Here is a 16,504-nt window from a genome sequence, read left to right on the forward strand (position 1 = left end):
TTATAATTGCAAATTTGGAGAACTAGACATATGTTTGAGAGAATGTTTAGTTCCAGTGTAAAGTAATTTTTTTATAATTGGGTCAGTGTATTTCTGGTCATTAATAGTACAGATATTTAATCTGGAAAGGTTTTATTTTTTAAATTGCTTATCAGTGTATCATCCTAGTATCATATTTCTTCTCTTATACAACTTGATTTCCTGTTTGTCTTACATTTTAAAGTATATAGTCATTTTCATAGAATTTTTGATTGCTACGGTTCTGATCCAATCAGTTTACTTTTAGATGAAAATTTTTGAAAACTTTTTAACTGATATTCAGTCCTTTGCTTTTTTCAGTTCACAAAGTTTTCAAGGATGTTCTTTTGAAATAATCAGTTCCTTAATCCAAGATCAGTTAGCAAAAACATTATGTTGTTTCCTGTTCCTGTTAACTGAGAATGATCTTGATGAAGATGAGTGCAGGTTAAATAATAAGTGACATCCAATAACAATACTAGTGTAAGATATGTAATTCTTCAAGACCCAATCGTGAGTCAGGAATTACAATCCGAGTAAGCAGTTTTCAGCAGTTGTTAGTAGTTTGCAGAATTCCAGATCAGCACGTTCACTCCTTTTTCTCTTTCCTCCTCTGCTTCTCTCCCGGTTTTATCTTTTCTAAAGCACTAATTTTTCTCCAAAAAATTTTATCCTCTAAAAAACAAATTTAAAGGCCCTCCTGCCCTACAGTGAATCAACTCAGAAATCTGCCCTACAGTGACTCCACATAGAAACCTGTAGGAAGAAATAGCTGTGTGGTTTTTTCATAGAGTTGCAATGGAAGGACGTGGATGAAATCTGACTTAACAAATGTACTACAAAAGGGGGAGGAATAGGAATGTGCGCACATGGCCCATTAAAAAAAAAAAGTACGTCATTCCAGTGTAAATTGCTTGCCTTATTTCGTGATGTCGGTAACTTGAAGACACATTACACAACGTGCTTCTCTGGGATCACCAAATGTGTTTAATTTAAAGAGGATCCAATACTGTCCTGGCATATGACCTAGATTGTCGTGGATAACCCTTTCCCCACTGCCAGCCTAGGATTGCTCTTCAGATTCTTGCAACATCCTGTGTGTTTACTCTCAACAGAAGAAAACAAGTCCCTCAGAGCAGCCTGTTCTGTTCAGCAGGTTAGAAGCTGATTTGACCATCATTGTGCAAAAAGGCTGCTGATGAATTTTTTAAACTTTTCTTAGAAATGTTTTACTATTACAATGCACAGTTATCTAATAATTTGGTAATCCTATTTTGTGAAATTTATGTTGTTGATATGTTTGCACCAGGTTATAGGAAAATGATCTGTCGTTAGTTTTATTGGTGTTGGTTTCTTCTCTAATTGTGCCATGATTTACAAAAATATTTCTATTTGAAAGGTAGTAATTGCTCAGAACTTACATTTCCCCACGGATTTCTACCTAAGTTTTAGGTCAGGCATTAAAGAGTTCAGTGAAAATGAAATGACCTTGGCTTACTTTAGAGCTTTTAAAATCATATGAAACAGAAGAAGTAGAAAAATAATTTTAAAGATTTCTTGCAGTTATATAAAACTATCTTCCTAATTTTTTATATCTTCTATTTTTTTTTCTGGAGGAATACAGGCAATATATATCCAGTGTTTTCCATTTCTTAGAACACTTTTCACAGAAAATAATCCTGTGCTTTGACCTAAAATATCTGATATATAGAAACTACTTAAGAAACATTCTCTGGATTGATTATTCTTTCTGTACATCTAGATCTCATTTCTGAATAATTGTGAAAGTTCAAAGGTACCAAATTGTTCAGATTCAGCAACAAGTGACTTTGAGCAAAGGGATGTAGCATGGATGCATTTTGCTACCTCAGATGTATCCAGCCAAACCAGTCAGCTATGTAGAAGTGTGGCTACCCGACTACTTAGTTCTACTTGATGGAAGGTTTTTAAAAATTGGTGACATTTTTTACATATACATCCTCTAATTCTTATTTTTATTTTAAATATAATACTGAGTCAGAGAATTTATGATTACCTTATTCTCTCATATTTCTGTTTATACTAATATTTCTGAACATCAGAAATGTGGTCTTTATAACTTCTGCATTCATACCTTCTTCTTATCATAATAGACTTTAACCACCACTCTCTTCCCAAGTCATTACTTGTAGTTGTCCCTGTTTTCTCAAGATATAATTAACACACTAGAAGAGGATGAACATTGGTTAAAAGTCTGTTTCTGATTTTAGCATTGCAATTTATTAGCAATGTGATCTTGGATGATATATGTAGTTCTATAGAATCCATCACCGTTTTGGTAACATAGATAGAGCATTACTAATTTCTGGGTTTTTTTAAAGCTATTTTTTTTTAATTGGAAAGTCATATATACAGAGAGGAGGAGAGACAGAGAAGAAGATCTTCCATCCCTTGATTTGCTCCCCAAGTGGCCGCAATGACCGGAGCCAAGCCAAGCCGAAGCCAAGAACCCAGAGCCTTTTTCAGGTCTCCCTCGCGGGTGCAGGGTACCAAAACTTTGGGCCGTCCTCAATTGCTTTCCCAGGGCACAGGCAGTGGGTTGGATGGGAAGTAGGGCAGCTGGGATTAGAACCTGCATCCATACGGGATCCCAGTGCATGCAAAGCTACCGTGCTGGGCCTTGGGGTTTTGTTAAAGATTAGGAAATAAGCATTCCAAGACCTAGTTAAGAGTATCAACAAATGGCGAAAATCTCAGTTTTCAGGCAGGACATTAATAATTATTGGGACTATTAAAATGGTTTTATTTGGATTTCTATTTGCACTTACTGCTATGCTATCAACTAGTATATATATCTAAATTTTTCTTTATGTAGTTATAGATAAAATATTGATATGTTATTATTTCAACTTGTATTATTTTAGCTTCTTTTGTAGAATTGTTTTTATTTATTACTCAAGAATTTCTTTTTTTTTTTAATTTTCAGGAAGACTGAAAGACTTGGATTAGGAATCCTGTGCATCGTGATTTAAAGTGTAATTGTCATGTGTCCAAAATTCCTCTTGTAGAATTTTAATTTACTTAACATCTAGGTTTCTTATAAACTTTGAGTTTCTTTGATTTACTCTAAATTCTGCTTTCTCTATATAGGTTTGTAATTACACTTCAGTTTCAGTAACTGTGGGACTCTTGCATTGTTTTATGACTATACATGCTTTCTGCCTCATTTCCATATACTGTAACATTCATGATGTGTATTTTCAGCTTTTCTTCTTTTCAGAAAGACTTATACCTATTTAATTGTGACTGCAGTTTATTGTGTATTTCACCATCTTCAATTTTCTAGAATCACTGCGAGTTCTAAATCAATTTTCTTATATATATATATAAAGTCTGTTATATATTTATGTGTGTGTATATATGTATGTGTGTATGTATATACACATACACATAGCAAACATGGCTAGCTCAGTGGCCCATGCATTCTCTCCTCTGATATTTGAAATTAAAACATCATGCAAACATGTGTTTACCTTATGTTAGTCCGGAATACACATTCCTTGCTCTTGAATTAACGTAGATTTTGTCTAATGTTTTTTTTTTTTTTTGGTTTAGAGGTGATTTTTTTTAAATGTAAGAAGATAGTATTACAAAATTTACTTTTTTAAGACTTACTTTTTATAAACACATATTGCATATATGAGCTAGTCGGCTCTCTACAGAATTTCCAAACTAAGACTTATAAATGTTGAATTTTCATTTTCATTACCCTGGATTTTAATGTGTGCAACCAATTTTACAAGGTCTCTTTTATAACTTCATTTTCACCTTCTTTTGCACTACCTCAATCTTTTTTTTTTTTTTTAATTACATTGTATTATGTGACACAGTTTTTTTAGGCACTGGGATTCCCTCTCCCCCTCCCCCAACCCTCCCCCACATGGTGGATTTCTCCACCTTGCTGCATTGCCACAGTTCAAGTTCAGTTGAGATTCTTTCATTGCAAGCACATACCAAGCATAGAGTCCAGCATCTTACTGTCCAGATAAGTTCAATGGCTTCTTGTGGAGACCATCTCTGGTCTGAAGGTAGAGCTGGTAGAGTGTCATCCTGACCAATCAAAAGCCCCAACGTAACATCCGCAACAATCCACCACATCATGGAATTAGTGGACAAAGTATTGAGTAATCAATCTGTTAAGAAAAATTTACATTTTACAGGTACTATTTTTCATACTGACATCATTTTATCGTAAATTAAGGCAAACGTGGTATCTAGCCTTTTGGGATTGGCTCATTTCCCTTAGCATTATGGTTTCCAGTTAGGCCCAATTAGCCACAAAGAACTGCATTTTATTTTTTTTTTAATATCTGAGTAGTATTCCATGGAGTTGATGAACCATAGCTTTCTTATCCAATCTGCTGATGGGCATTTCGGTTGCTTCCATGTTTTTGCAATTACTGATTGTGCTGCTATGAACATAGGGGTGCATGTTGGTTTCTCATGAAACAGGTGTTTTGGATACATTCCTAGGAGTGCTATTGCTGAATCATATTTTAGATTGTTGAACACTCTCATCATAATTGGTTCCTCACTTTCTATACTGCAAAATGCCAACTGGATCTTAATGAACATGTCTTACTTGATTGGATTCCTGAAGACAGAAGTGGTTTTAAAACTCCATCATCTAAGGATCTGATATCTGTCTATTATTATTACCAAGTTTTGACAAATTGATGATATTCAAATGAGCTTAAAACTTCTTCATAGTCAAACTTTATTTGAGGAATCCCTCCACCAGCTATCATGGTTTGTGATATTGAAGATAGGAGAAGATGTCTCTTTGATACGGTTACAGTACATACCACATTTCTTCAAGCAATGGCTTCATTACATCTTAGGCTGATAAAAGTTGTAGAAGTGAATCTAAGGATTTGTAACTCTTCATTCCTTTTTCACATACCTCTGCTCAAAAAAAAAACACATTAAAACTTTTTTCAGGGAGATTTGCTCCTCCTTTTATTCTCCAGTCATATTTTCTTTCTTGCTTTAAATTCATCTCTTCAAAAGGAGATATTGTGGAATTATTGAGAGTCATTTTTCCCACTTTCTCACTGTCTTCATTTTCTCTTATGTACACCTCACATTTTATTGGTTCCTGTTTAAGCAAACATTGCTGATGAGTCAGGATTTCTGTACACAGAAATCCATTCATTTATTCAGTCATTTTTTTTTTTTTCAGAAGCATCCCTTGCTTTGCTGTGTTAACATTTCGTGACAGATGCATCACTTTTTTAGAGTGGTTTCTGAATCATTACCTGGCAGGACACACTTCAAATGAGCAATTGGCAGAATCTGTATCTTTGTAGAATGAATTACAAACACTATTATTTTCCCTTCATTCTAGAACCTGAATCTCTATTCTGTAAGATAAACTCTTATCAGTTTTTCCACGTATTATCATGCCTTCCCTCACTTATGTCAATATGCTGCCCAAGTGAAAAAGATTCTTAGTACATCTAGCAGTACAGGCTGTCAATTATTGTTGGTTTACTTAACTTTTAAAGGATTTGTTTTGTCACTAATACGAATTTTTTATTGGATTCAGAAACATGCAAACAGCAGTAGCAAAAGAATAATAATACTAATTAAAAGTATATCGATATATTCAGCCAATAGTAAAAAAATTAGTGAAACTAGAACAGGATTTTTTTTTCCTTAAGATTTATTTTATATTTATTGGAAAGGCAGATTTACAGAAAAAAGGAGGTGTTGGTTCATGTCCCTAGTGGCTGATGAAAAAGTACTGAAAGGAACAGTCTAGGATGAGGGAACATAAATATTTTGTGGAAAAATTGAATTAAAATGTAAGTTTCTTTCTTTGTATAACATTTTAGATTCCATACATAGATTTTCATAAAATGTCTTTTCCATGAACTTTTTAAGAGATGTACTGTAATCTGTGAAGATGGACAACTTCTCTTATGTAATAACCATGGAATCAGTGAAAATGCAATGCTTTGCAGGTATTTCAACTAAGGTTTTTTTTTTTTTTAAAGATTTGTGTGTTTGTATTCGAAAGGCATATTTTATAGAGAGAGCAAGAGAGAATGAGAGAGAGAGAATGAGAGACAGAGAGAGAGAAATATCTTCCATTTGCTAATTTACTCCCTATATTGCTGAAATAGCCAGAGCTGAGCCACTGGAAGCCAGGAGCCAGGAACTTCTTTCTGAATCTCCCACGCGGGTGCAAGGACCCAGGGACCTGGATCATTCTCTACTGCTTTCCCAGCTCATTAGTAAGGAGCTGGCTCAGAAGTGGAGAAGTCAGGACACTCCCCTACATGGGATGCTGGTATTACAAGCAGAGGATAACCTTGTTATGGTACCATGGCAGCCCCTCAGCTAAGGCTTTAAAAGAACTTTTTAACAACATTGAAAATAACTTTCAGTATAGTATCATTACACAAAGAGATAATATAAATTGATCACCGTTTTCAAAGCTGTGATCTATGCAAAAAGCATAAATACTAAAATACCCCAAAGTGTTAATAGAGGTTCTGGATTTTGTGGGTGGACTCTCATCTATGTTTCTGAATTTTTCAATTTCTTCACAAATTAGGTGAAAATAAATACAACTTAGTACTTTATGTAGTATCATTTTTGATACTGTATATCTCATGAACAAAATTATAAAATTAAGTGTTCTGAAGGTTTAGAAAACAGCTTGCTTTCATTCCTTTCATGAAATTATACATAATTACATTAGTTAGGAATGCTTTTCCTTACTTATCTGTACATACAGTTCATGAAAGAGATAGTACACATAGATAGGTGCCTTAAGCTATTTCCAATTTGTCGAATCAATCAAATACTTTGTTATCATTAAATAAAAAAGAATGCTTCTTACTCCATTAAATTTGGTGTTTCGTCTTAAATTTGTACAGAGGAAAACAATCCGATGTTGTAAACAATGATAGCTATGGTATGTATCAAGAGAAAAGTGAGGCAGGCGGGCAGTGTGTCATAGCTCATTAAGCCTCTGCCTGCAACACCTATGGTCTCATATGGGCACCAGTTGGAGACCTGGCCGTTCCATTTCCAATCCAGCTCCCTGCTAATGTGTCTGGGAAAGAAGTGGATGTTGGCTTAAGTGCTTGGGCTGCCATACCCACATGGAAGACCTAGAAGGAACTCTCAGTTTAGGCCTAACCCTGTCCCAGCCATTGCAGCCGTAATGGGAGTCTTTCTGTCTCTTCTTTTTCTATTACTCTGGCTTCAAATAAATCAAACAAATAAATCTTAAAAGAGAAACGTGAGATGAGTTTGTATAAAATGTCTTCCTTTTTTGAATGCATCACTTATACATTTAGAGTTTCTAATGACCCGGCTCTGAATTTCACAGGTTGCCCTGATCCCAAGTGCCTGGCACCCTTCCGAGTTGCTTGTGAGCTTACATGCTAATGATAAACACCTAATGTCTTTATACCTTTATTTCTTGGACTCTTTTGGAAAAAATAATGTCAAAGAATGGTGCTGGAGTGCTTTCTGTTCGTCCACAAACCAATAATGTTGCTTGATTATATAATTAATTATCCAATTGAAAGGTTAAGGGAATCAGTTGTGCTCAGGATGAAAAGTGAATGCTACAAGAATCTTATTCATGTAGTCATCTAAATAGACATCTTACACTGGAAACGTTTCCTCATAAATGCCTTGAAGAAATATATTTGATAAAATAGTATTTCCATAATAATTTTTTACATTCTTCTGTGCTATTCCATAGCAATCAAGTCTCATTGCCTCACCTTTTCTGCTTATCTTAATATAAACTGTCTTACCGGGAAATAACTCTGAGTAGTAGCAGATATCAGTGTATCTTGAACACTCACATCAGAACCTACTCTTATGTATTGACCATTCCAATATTTACGATGATTGTGGAGTGGGATGATGAATGTTTGAAATGTATTTTGTGTATTAAATAAGCTTACATACTATGTTATTTTTTGAATTAGAGAAAAACAAATTTCCTTCTCCCAGCAGAGCAAACAATCTCAAAGCCAAGAGGTGAAGGCAAGACCAAAGTTATAATTGAATTAAACCAATGGTCATTGATTCTAAGGCCTCACTTCTCTAAATTAAGAGGTTTTCAATTTTCCAGTTTCATTCATTTCACTTCATTTTCTAAGACCTACCGCAGACTACATATATGTTTCTCATTCAGAAAGACTTCCATTAACACTTCTTGATTATGTCCAGCATACATACTGTCACCATGCTACTGTGTCTGCCTGCTCATTTTCTCCTCTGCACCCAGTGTCTGGGCTTTAACAAGCCTGATTTTAAAGCTTGTGTTTTATGACTGAATGTCTTTACTCTATTGTTCATGCCATTTTTTTCTGTTATTTATCCTCTACTCCATCTGCTTGATGTACTTGCAGCCATCAAAATAACATTGGGCTATAGATCTCATATTTTAAATCTCACTTCATATGCACAGAACCTGATATTTTGTTGCATTTTTCCCTATTCATTTATCCATTGCACCTGAGCATATTTAATAATTGTAACAATAAATTATGATGTACATTATCATATGATGCCCGTGTACATATGATGATTTTATTCAGCTTTCTGTTTCCAGGAAACATGAAGGAGTCTGACCTCACAGAATGTATACATATTAATACATTACTTAAACTTGTTACTGTTTTCCCAAAGCCCCTCCCACTAACCCTTTTCCTAGGTCTATGTCAGTGATGCTTATGGATTCTGTGTCCCTCTTCATTGTGTGTTCTGCTGTAGGAAGCCCTAGAAATAGATTTTTTATTATCCTTATGTCTCCCAACTCTTTTGCAAAAATAAATTTAAAAATTCAAAGAACAGTGCTGAAGTGCTTTCTGTTCTTCCATAAGTCAATGTGGTTGCTCAATTACATGATGAACTGTCTGATTGAAAGACTGTCAGAATGAAAAGTGAATGATAACGAGTTTCAAAACTTTACATACAAGTTTCAATAGTTAAAAGAAAGAAAATCTTTTTTAAAAGGTATTGATATAATGAAAACAAATTCCAGGTATCTCAAAGATATAATTCTAAAAATTGTATCTGTCTCCCCCTCCTCCTCCTTATGTTTTTCTTATAAGTTTTATGATAACATACTTTTAATTTATGTTGTAACTCAGGCTTTATATTTTACTAAATATGATGTTCAACAAGTGAAAAGCAGAAAGACAATTCCACAGGAACATAGCCAAGGACTGTTAGCCAAGGACTATTGTTGACTTCACTCTTACATGTTCAGGAAGTTTTGTATTCTACATACTAGCTACCACAAGTTAGAGAAAAGATAGTGTTTGTCTTTTTGGCTCTGGCTTATTTCACTAAACATAATGATCTCCAATTGTGTGCATTTTATTGCAAAAGATAGGATTTCATTCTTTTTTATGACTGAGTAGTACTCCACTGTGTATTTTTACCACATTTTCTTTATACAATCATCAGTTGCTGGGTATTCATGTTGATTCCTTATTTTTGCTATTGTAAATTAAGCTAATATAAACAGAGAAGTACAGATCTTTAAATACCAATAGTACAAATGCTATGTTTTCTAACAATGCTTATGTTAAAACCAGTGTTTTCTAAAGGTGATTTAATAAGTTGTTTTATTACAGTGGTGTTTTGTTGTTACTAATTGCACAGCAAAATGCAATAGACAAATTATACTGAATTGGTCTATGAACTCAAAATGAATGTAGATATGTTTGTGAAGGGAGATTTGCTCACATGTCCTTTTTACTGTGTTTGGTTTCTATTTTTTTTTTCAACCAGAAAATAGCAAAACTTCCAGTCTCTTCGGGAATCAAAATCTCTCTTGAGGCACAATAAGCATTGCAGGTAACATAAGCAAAATTCTCCAATATTTAGCATTATTGTAAATTGCTACTCTTTAAGATGATAGAGACCATGCTGTTCAGCTACATAAGCAATTCCTTGATGATGACTGGGTTTTGACAACTCTAGTGCTATTTCAGCAGCAGAAGTTGTATTTGATGTGTTGCAATTTGTATGATGTGTCCATAGGACACATCTGGACATCACCTTGGGAGGAGGGGTTAAAAGAAGGAGGAGCTGTGGCTGAAGCCATTTAATGGCAGAATGAATGGAAATTCAGAGGTCACTGTGTAGTCTACCTTAAACACTGACTGCACTGCATCCCTAGCTTGCTTTTACATTTACAATATATATTTCATTTAATTTTAGTTACAAATCATCTTCAAAATGACGAGGATTTTGACAGCTTGTGGAGTGGTGAAGGCACTGAAGAGTAGCTTTGGCCTTTCCAATGTGACCTCGCAGGTGCAATGGAAATTTTCAAGACCTGGCATCAGGCTTCTTTCTGTCAAGGTAATATAGTTTCTGATGAAATTGTGTGGGGTCTAATTTAGCAGTGAAGAAAAAGATCTCTTATAAGATAAAGAGAATAGTTTTAGATGACAATTTATTAATATTTGCTTTACTATAGAATCTATTTAGTAAATGTCCTTTTTTCCTCCTTGATGAAAAATTAGTGTAGTTTTTTTGTGTGTAACATAAGAATGTTCACAATTCCAGTGAATAAGTAACATGTGAGCATAAACTTTAGAAAACAAACATTTCAAAAAGCCATCTAGGCTCTGTTATGCCCGGATACTATGGTTTATACTTTGAGCTCATTAAACAAGGTTGCTGGTGAAAGAGCCACTTGTATAGTATGGTTAGCCCTCTAACTCGCTAATGGTTCTCTAGAAAAGCTTTATCTTTTGAAATACTGTTTAAAAAGTTTAGAGGGAAACTAACTAGGTAGTTTTTATTTATTTGTAGGTCATGATGTAGACACACTGCCTGAATTTTTACTTTTCTTTCTTAGCCCCCTTTCTTAGAGGATTAAGTTTGAAGTTTTTACCTTGTAGATTAAGGCACTGAGAAGAACAACTGATAATTGTATCCCCTCAAGAATATCTATAACTGAGGGAAGTCACATCCAGGAAAGGAATGTTAATTGCCTTTATGCCTTCTCCGTTGGATTATGAGACTGTTGAATGAACATCTGCCCATTTCTGTAACTTTTTGAAGACATTTATTACCAGAAAATGTGAAATTACTCAAGGGGAACTTGACCAAAATTCTCTTCTGTGAATATAAAGTTTAAGCAATCACGGTAGTAGTTTTCAATACAGTTTCTTTAGAGGAAATAGCTGCAAAACTGTAAATAAGGAAAAATCTCTATTTTATGTAAATAGGTTTTCATGGTTTTGGTGTGCATGTTTACAGGGTTGACTAAAAGAATGTTCCAGATGCCTTCACAGATTCTATTACACAGATGACTTAAATTCGGGGTCAGGGAATTGCAGGGTGAAAGAATGCCCATGATTTTTGTGGTTTTTTGGGGCAGGTATGGAAAAGAAGTAGGGAGTTAAGGAGGAATGGAGAGAGAGAGAGAGAGAGAGAGAGAGAGAGAGAGAGAGAGAGAGAGAGAGAGAGAAGCTAGTTAAAGATCTCAAGAGGAAAAACGAATACATATGGCAACCTAAGTGACAAATTAACAATCTCAGCCTTTAACACTTAGAAGATTCTGGTAGTTGCATAAGTTATCATCTTAAATTAAGAAAAGCAAAGCAGGGGGAAAACATATTGTTGGAATTAGCTAAATTGCAAGGGGGATGAAGAGTATTCTATATTGTCATCAAAGAAAAAGTAACTAGATGTGAACTTTGAGACAGAATATTTGGAGACAATAAATAGCAATGAAAAATAACATCACCATGGTATGTGGCCTCCATGTTTGGGTCATTTTGAATATTCTTTCCTTTTCATACAAGTAGGCAGGTAAACACAGCTATGCCTGTTTCAAATACCAGAACATGAGGAACTGTGACTGCTTAAGATGGTTTAAATGTGACTGAGATTAGAAGCCAATTTTCCAGAATTACAATAAGTGCTGTGTACAACAACAACCACAGCAAAAAAAAAAAAAAAAAAAAATCTACGGACTACTGTGAAAACAGTTCTTCCAGCTCATGGTGGCCAATCTGTTCCAAAGGTCTGCCACAGTGCGTAGCTAAGAATGACAAATCTTTAGGAGGAGTAAGTCATTATTTCACACTGTAAAAGCCATTACTCACATTCAGTCATTACTGGGTAGAGTTCTGGAGGAATGCCAGACATGAAAAATAGAGGTTCTTGAATGTCATGATTATAAATTAAAATTCCCTACAATAGTCCAGGTGAGATAGTCCTCTACCCACTTTTCTTCCAACCTTCACTTTAAAAACTCAACTCCCTTTACTATGTTCGTGTGAGCTTGAAGAGTTAAAATCTTTAGGGCAGAGTTGCATAATGGAAAATGAAGTGAAGTCATGAAAACTTGCAGTATACAGTGAATGGATTGTGAAAGACATGCCATGGTCACATCTGTTAGCATTGCTCTGTAAACGGGGTTGCTTTTTCATGACTTTGGGGTTGCTTTTCTTCTCTCTTGGGCAATAATTGAGAGGACGGGTATAATGACAAAGCTGATACACTTGAATACTTGTATTTTTATGTGGCCTTTTTTGCATATTTGTGGCCACATTTAGAGAGTGTACCTTGCCAGTAGATATGATTAGATTTCACATATAGGAAAGGGAAAAGAATTCCAAGGTTCTCTGTATGACAAAGGAAGTTGATATCAAGAATATAAATGATGAACAGCCATAAAATATAACCTCTTTCTATCAATCTTGAAAATGTTCAATGCTCATTGTTATATCCATTCAGCTGAAACAATAAGGTGAAGAAACTTGAGATGGGGAAGAATAAAATCCATATTTTAACTACTGTTGTGCATTTCTTAGTGTTATGAACTTTGTCATGCCACAGATTCTTTGACTCTAAACTTTGTCCTCTGTAGTGTGGAAAAAGATTCTCAATTTGCTAAAATATTTGTATGATAATACATGATTCATGTGGAAAAGCCTAGAAAGCACTTTAAAGCAAAAACTTGACACTTAAAAATTCTGTCTTACACATTTCAGCAGAAGAACTTGGTAGAGAATTAGATTAGAATGTCCTTGTGTCGTTCGTAGACTACAAACTATTATGACAAGATACTTCATAAGAATTCTCAAAATTTAGAACAATAAGCTCTTTAACTTTTATTTTAACATTAAACCTATCTCTGAGAAGGTATTTCTTGTAATTTCATTCTTAAAGACCATAAAGCAGATAATCTTCTAGTTTTCAATATGGCAAATTCAGTTATGGAATGACAGAATGTATGCCATAATATCCTGTTTCTTCCGCTCATCTGTTTATCCATCATGAATTCAGCAAACACCAAACCTCTGCAATGGGCGTATACAAGAACAGCTAGAATAACTAAGTCCATCTGAAATGGATAGGTTCTGACTTCAGGAAATTCACATTTTAAAACATTCTGAGTTCATGCATTTTGGTCAGTAACCAGGACTAAAATTATTTTTACTTGCAAATGAATTTGGGAATCAAAGGCATTAAACTGAAAATGTTAAGTTCCTTATGGATAGAAAATTCCCTAAGTATTACTTCCAACATTAATCCATTCACTTATAAATAACAACAACAACAACAGCAACAACAACAAAAACAAAACACGGTGGCCTGTGTTACAATTAAACCAGGAGCCTAACACTCCAAATGTCTGCTCTGATATTCCAGGCAGAAATGAGCTTCAGGAGTCATTATCCCTTTGCAAAGACTTTCATTTTGTAAGATTTTGTGTTCTACTCCCAACATGGAGAGTATACCTATTTAGCTCAGGCTGAAAGAGTTACTGTCATCTGATTAGAAATTGGCAACTACAAAACCCCCTATAACTAGAATAATTTGGTTATATTGTAGTAGCTTTTAAAATGTTCACGGGAAGTAGAATCCATTATTATATTGAAACTTTTAAAATATATTTGAGATAGAAGGAGTGTTGGGGTATCACACATCTTAGCAATTTTATCAGAAATTTGCTTTGGGTTTCATCATGGAGATCTATGTTTTTTAAGCGATACATTATGCTCCAGTGTCAAATGAGTTATTGCAGATTCAGGAAGGGTGATGGTCAAATTTACATATTTTCGATGCATATTACTTCTCTAAAGAGAAATGGCTTCTCTTCGATATTTTTACTTATCATTCACATTTTATATCTTCATTCTATAATATTCAATTGTTTGAATATAGTTTCAAATATCTTGAACTTCTTGACATAAAACTTTTGAAAACCACTAGGTCAAATATTGTAGACTAGCTGCAGTGAAGTGAGTGAGGCATCTTGTGTGCAAATTTTCAGACTTCCCTCAATGTTATGATATAAAAATATATTACAAAATATAATATATAATATATACAATGTGCTATAAAATACAATATATAATTTATTATAAAGTACATTAATTAACCCACCTGAATCCCCTAATCCTAAACCTAGCTCAAAACTAAGAATTCTAGCTTGGAATTTGTCTAAAGCATTAACACTAGCCTTGATTTATAGTTTTCTTACCTTTCCTCAAGTTTCTCTATACAATCAAACTTACTGATGATCTGGATATCAAATTAGTTCTTCTTGGGCCTGGAGCAGTCTACTGGCTAAAGTCCTCGCCTTGCATGTGTTGGGATCCCATATGGGTGCCAGTTCTAATCCCAGCAGTCCCGCTTCCCACTCAGCTCCCTGTTTGTGGTCTGGGAAAACAGTCAAGGATGGTCCAAAAACTTGGGACCCTGCACTGGTGTGGGAGACCTGGAGGAGGCACCTGGCATTGGATCAGCTCAGTTCTGGCTATTGCAACCACTTGGGGAGTGAATCAGCAGAAGGAAGATCTTCCTCTCGGTCTTCCTCCTCTCCATATATCTGATTTTCTAATAAAAATAAATAAATCTTTAGATATTAAGGTTATGGAAGTGGACAGCATTCCTCTTCCCTTACATTTCCATTAACCATTCTTCATATTTCCGACCTGTTCGGGTTGATGGACATAGAGTAGAGATTTTGGTGTCTCTCAAGCAGTGTGCATGCAGGAGCTCACCTCAAGGCTTCAGGAGGAGTTTGGCTACACAAGATCAATGAGCCTTGATGTGACAGATGTTTTCCAGGGAGTTTGCAATGACTGAGACCTGCAGAAAGCTGCATTCCCAAGGTTGGACTTGCTGGTGGATTCCTGAGCTGTGTCGACTTCTAATTTATTTTTGCTTTTCTTCATGCAATCTAAATAATTTCAAATCATAAAAACATTTTCAAGGTTACTTCTTCCTTTCCCTTCAGTTTATTAAATGTTGCATGTTGGTTTCTTAAAATTAATAGGGATATTTTTGGCTAATGTAAAGATTTTCATTAAAGAATCAGGGAGATTGCTGTATCATTGTAGAATTTTATTAAATCTGTTTCCTGTCCATTAAGATTATATTAACATTTTAGCATAAGTTAGAACACAGCATTTGATACATCTTATATTCGGAACAGTTTTCCAAGTAGAAAATACTCAAACATACCCTTTAATAAATCCACCCTTTATGAAAATGTTTTATAACTGAATTTTATCAATACCATATTTTATCTTAAGAAATGCAACTAGAATAAAAGTTATTATTTTTGTATATGAATGTCCAGACCACAAAAGTATTTGAATGAATTAAATGTGTTTTTTAGCCCTTACAATGGCTTATGATTAACCAAAGCCAGGTGACCTAGGGTGTCGTAAGTTTTTTAACTTAGGATGTTGTAAGGCTTAATTGATTAGTGCTATCATAGCCACAGCCCTTTCCAATCCTGAAGGAGATTGCTTAAATATTTTAAAGATATAAATTGTGCTGTGATCGAGTTTCAAATATCTGTATTTTGATAGTATAACTTCAAGAATCAAGAATAAGATTTCATTTACTGATAAAAACACTACATGATTTTGACATTTTGTTACAGTATCTACATGATAGCTATCTGAAATAAATTCTGGCTTTAGGCTTCCTATCTCTCAAAGTTTAGTTTGTATTTATTTCTTAAGAGAATGAATACTGAGATGAACTAAGAGTTGAGAATCATTAGGTAAATCAAAATATGTTACATAGAGTTCAACTTTGGTAAAATGGAAATAAAGACATAAGGCCTTTACCTAGACTGAAATGCAGATAATTTACATAGCCGAGTCACTCAACAGCAATGCAGTCAGGTTCCTGGAGTAAATCATTTTAATTTCTTCTGGCTAAATGAGATCATAGTTTTTATGTACTTTATATTCAGCTTGTTATGAAACTCTTTGCTAAGTTAGCTGAAGGGTTTGCATCCAGAATGTTCTGATGGTTTATTCTCACATCCAGGAGAAAAGAATGAGACAGTGCTTCCCATTTCACAGATGTGCAAGCGCTGTAAATAATGTAAAGACGCATGAATATCTGTTTCAGTGCATAAAATGGAATACACGCTATTCATTTTGGTTTAAATTTTAATAAGGACCCAAATATC

General features: G+C 34.5%; 1 protein-coding gene across 1 annotated transcript in view; it reads left to right on the forward strand.

The window, feature by feature from the left end:
- The first annotated feature begins 10,134 nt into the window (after positions 1-10,134).
- Positions 10,135-16,504, forward strand: part of CPS1 (carbamoyl-phosphate synthase 1) — a 113,446-nt gene continuing 107,076 nt past the window's right edge. The window contains exon 1 of the mRNA XM_040984625.1: positions 10,135-10,407. Coding sequence (XP_040840559.1) covers positions 10,282-10,407 — 126 coding nt within the window. The 5' untranslated portion in view covers positions 10,135-10,281. The remainder of the gene's footprint in view (positions 10,408-16,504) is intronic.

The sequence above is a fragment of the Ochotona curzoniae genome, unplaced genomic scaffold, assembly GCF_017591425.1.
Source record: "Ochotona curzoniae isolate NIBS_2020 unplaced genomic scaffold, NIBS_Ocur_1.0 contig_4148, whole genome shotgun sequence".
In the NCBI taxonomy this organism is placed as follows: Eukaryota; Metazoa; Chordata; class Mammalia; order Lagomorpha; family Ochotonidae; genus Ochotona; species Ochotona curzoniae.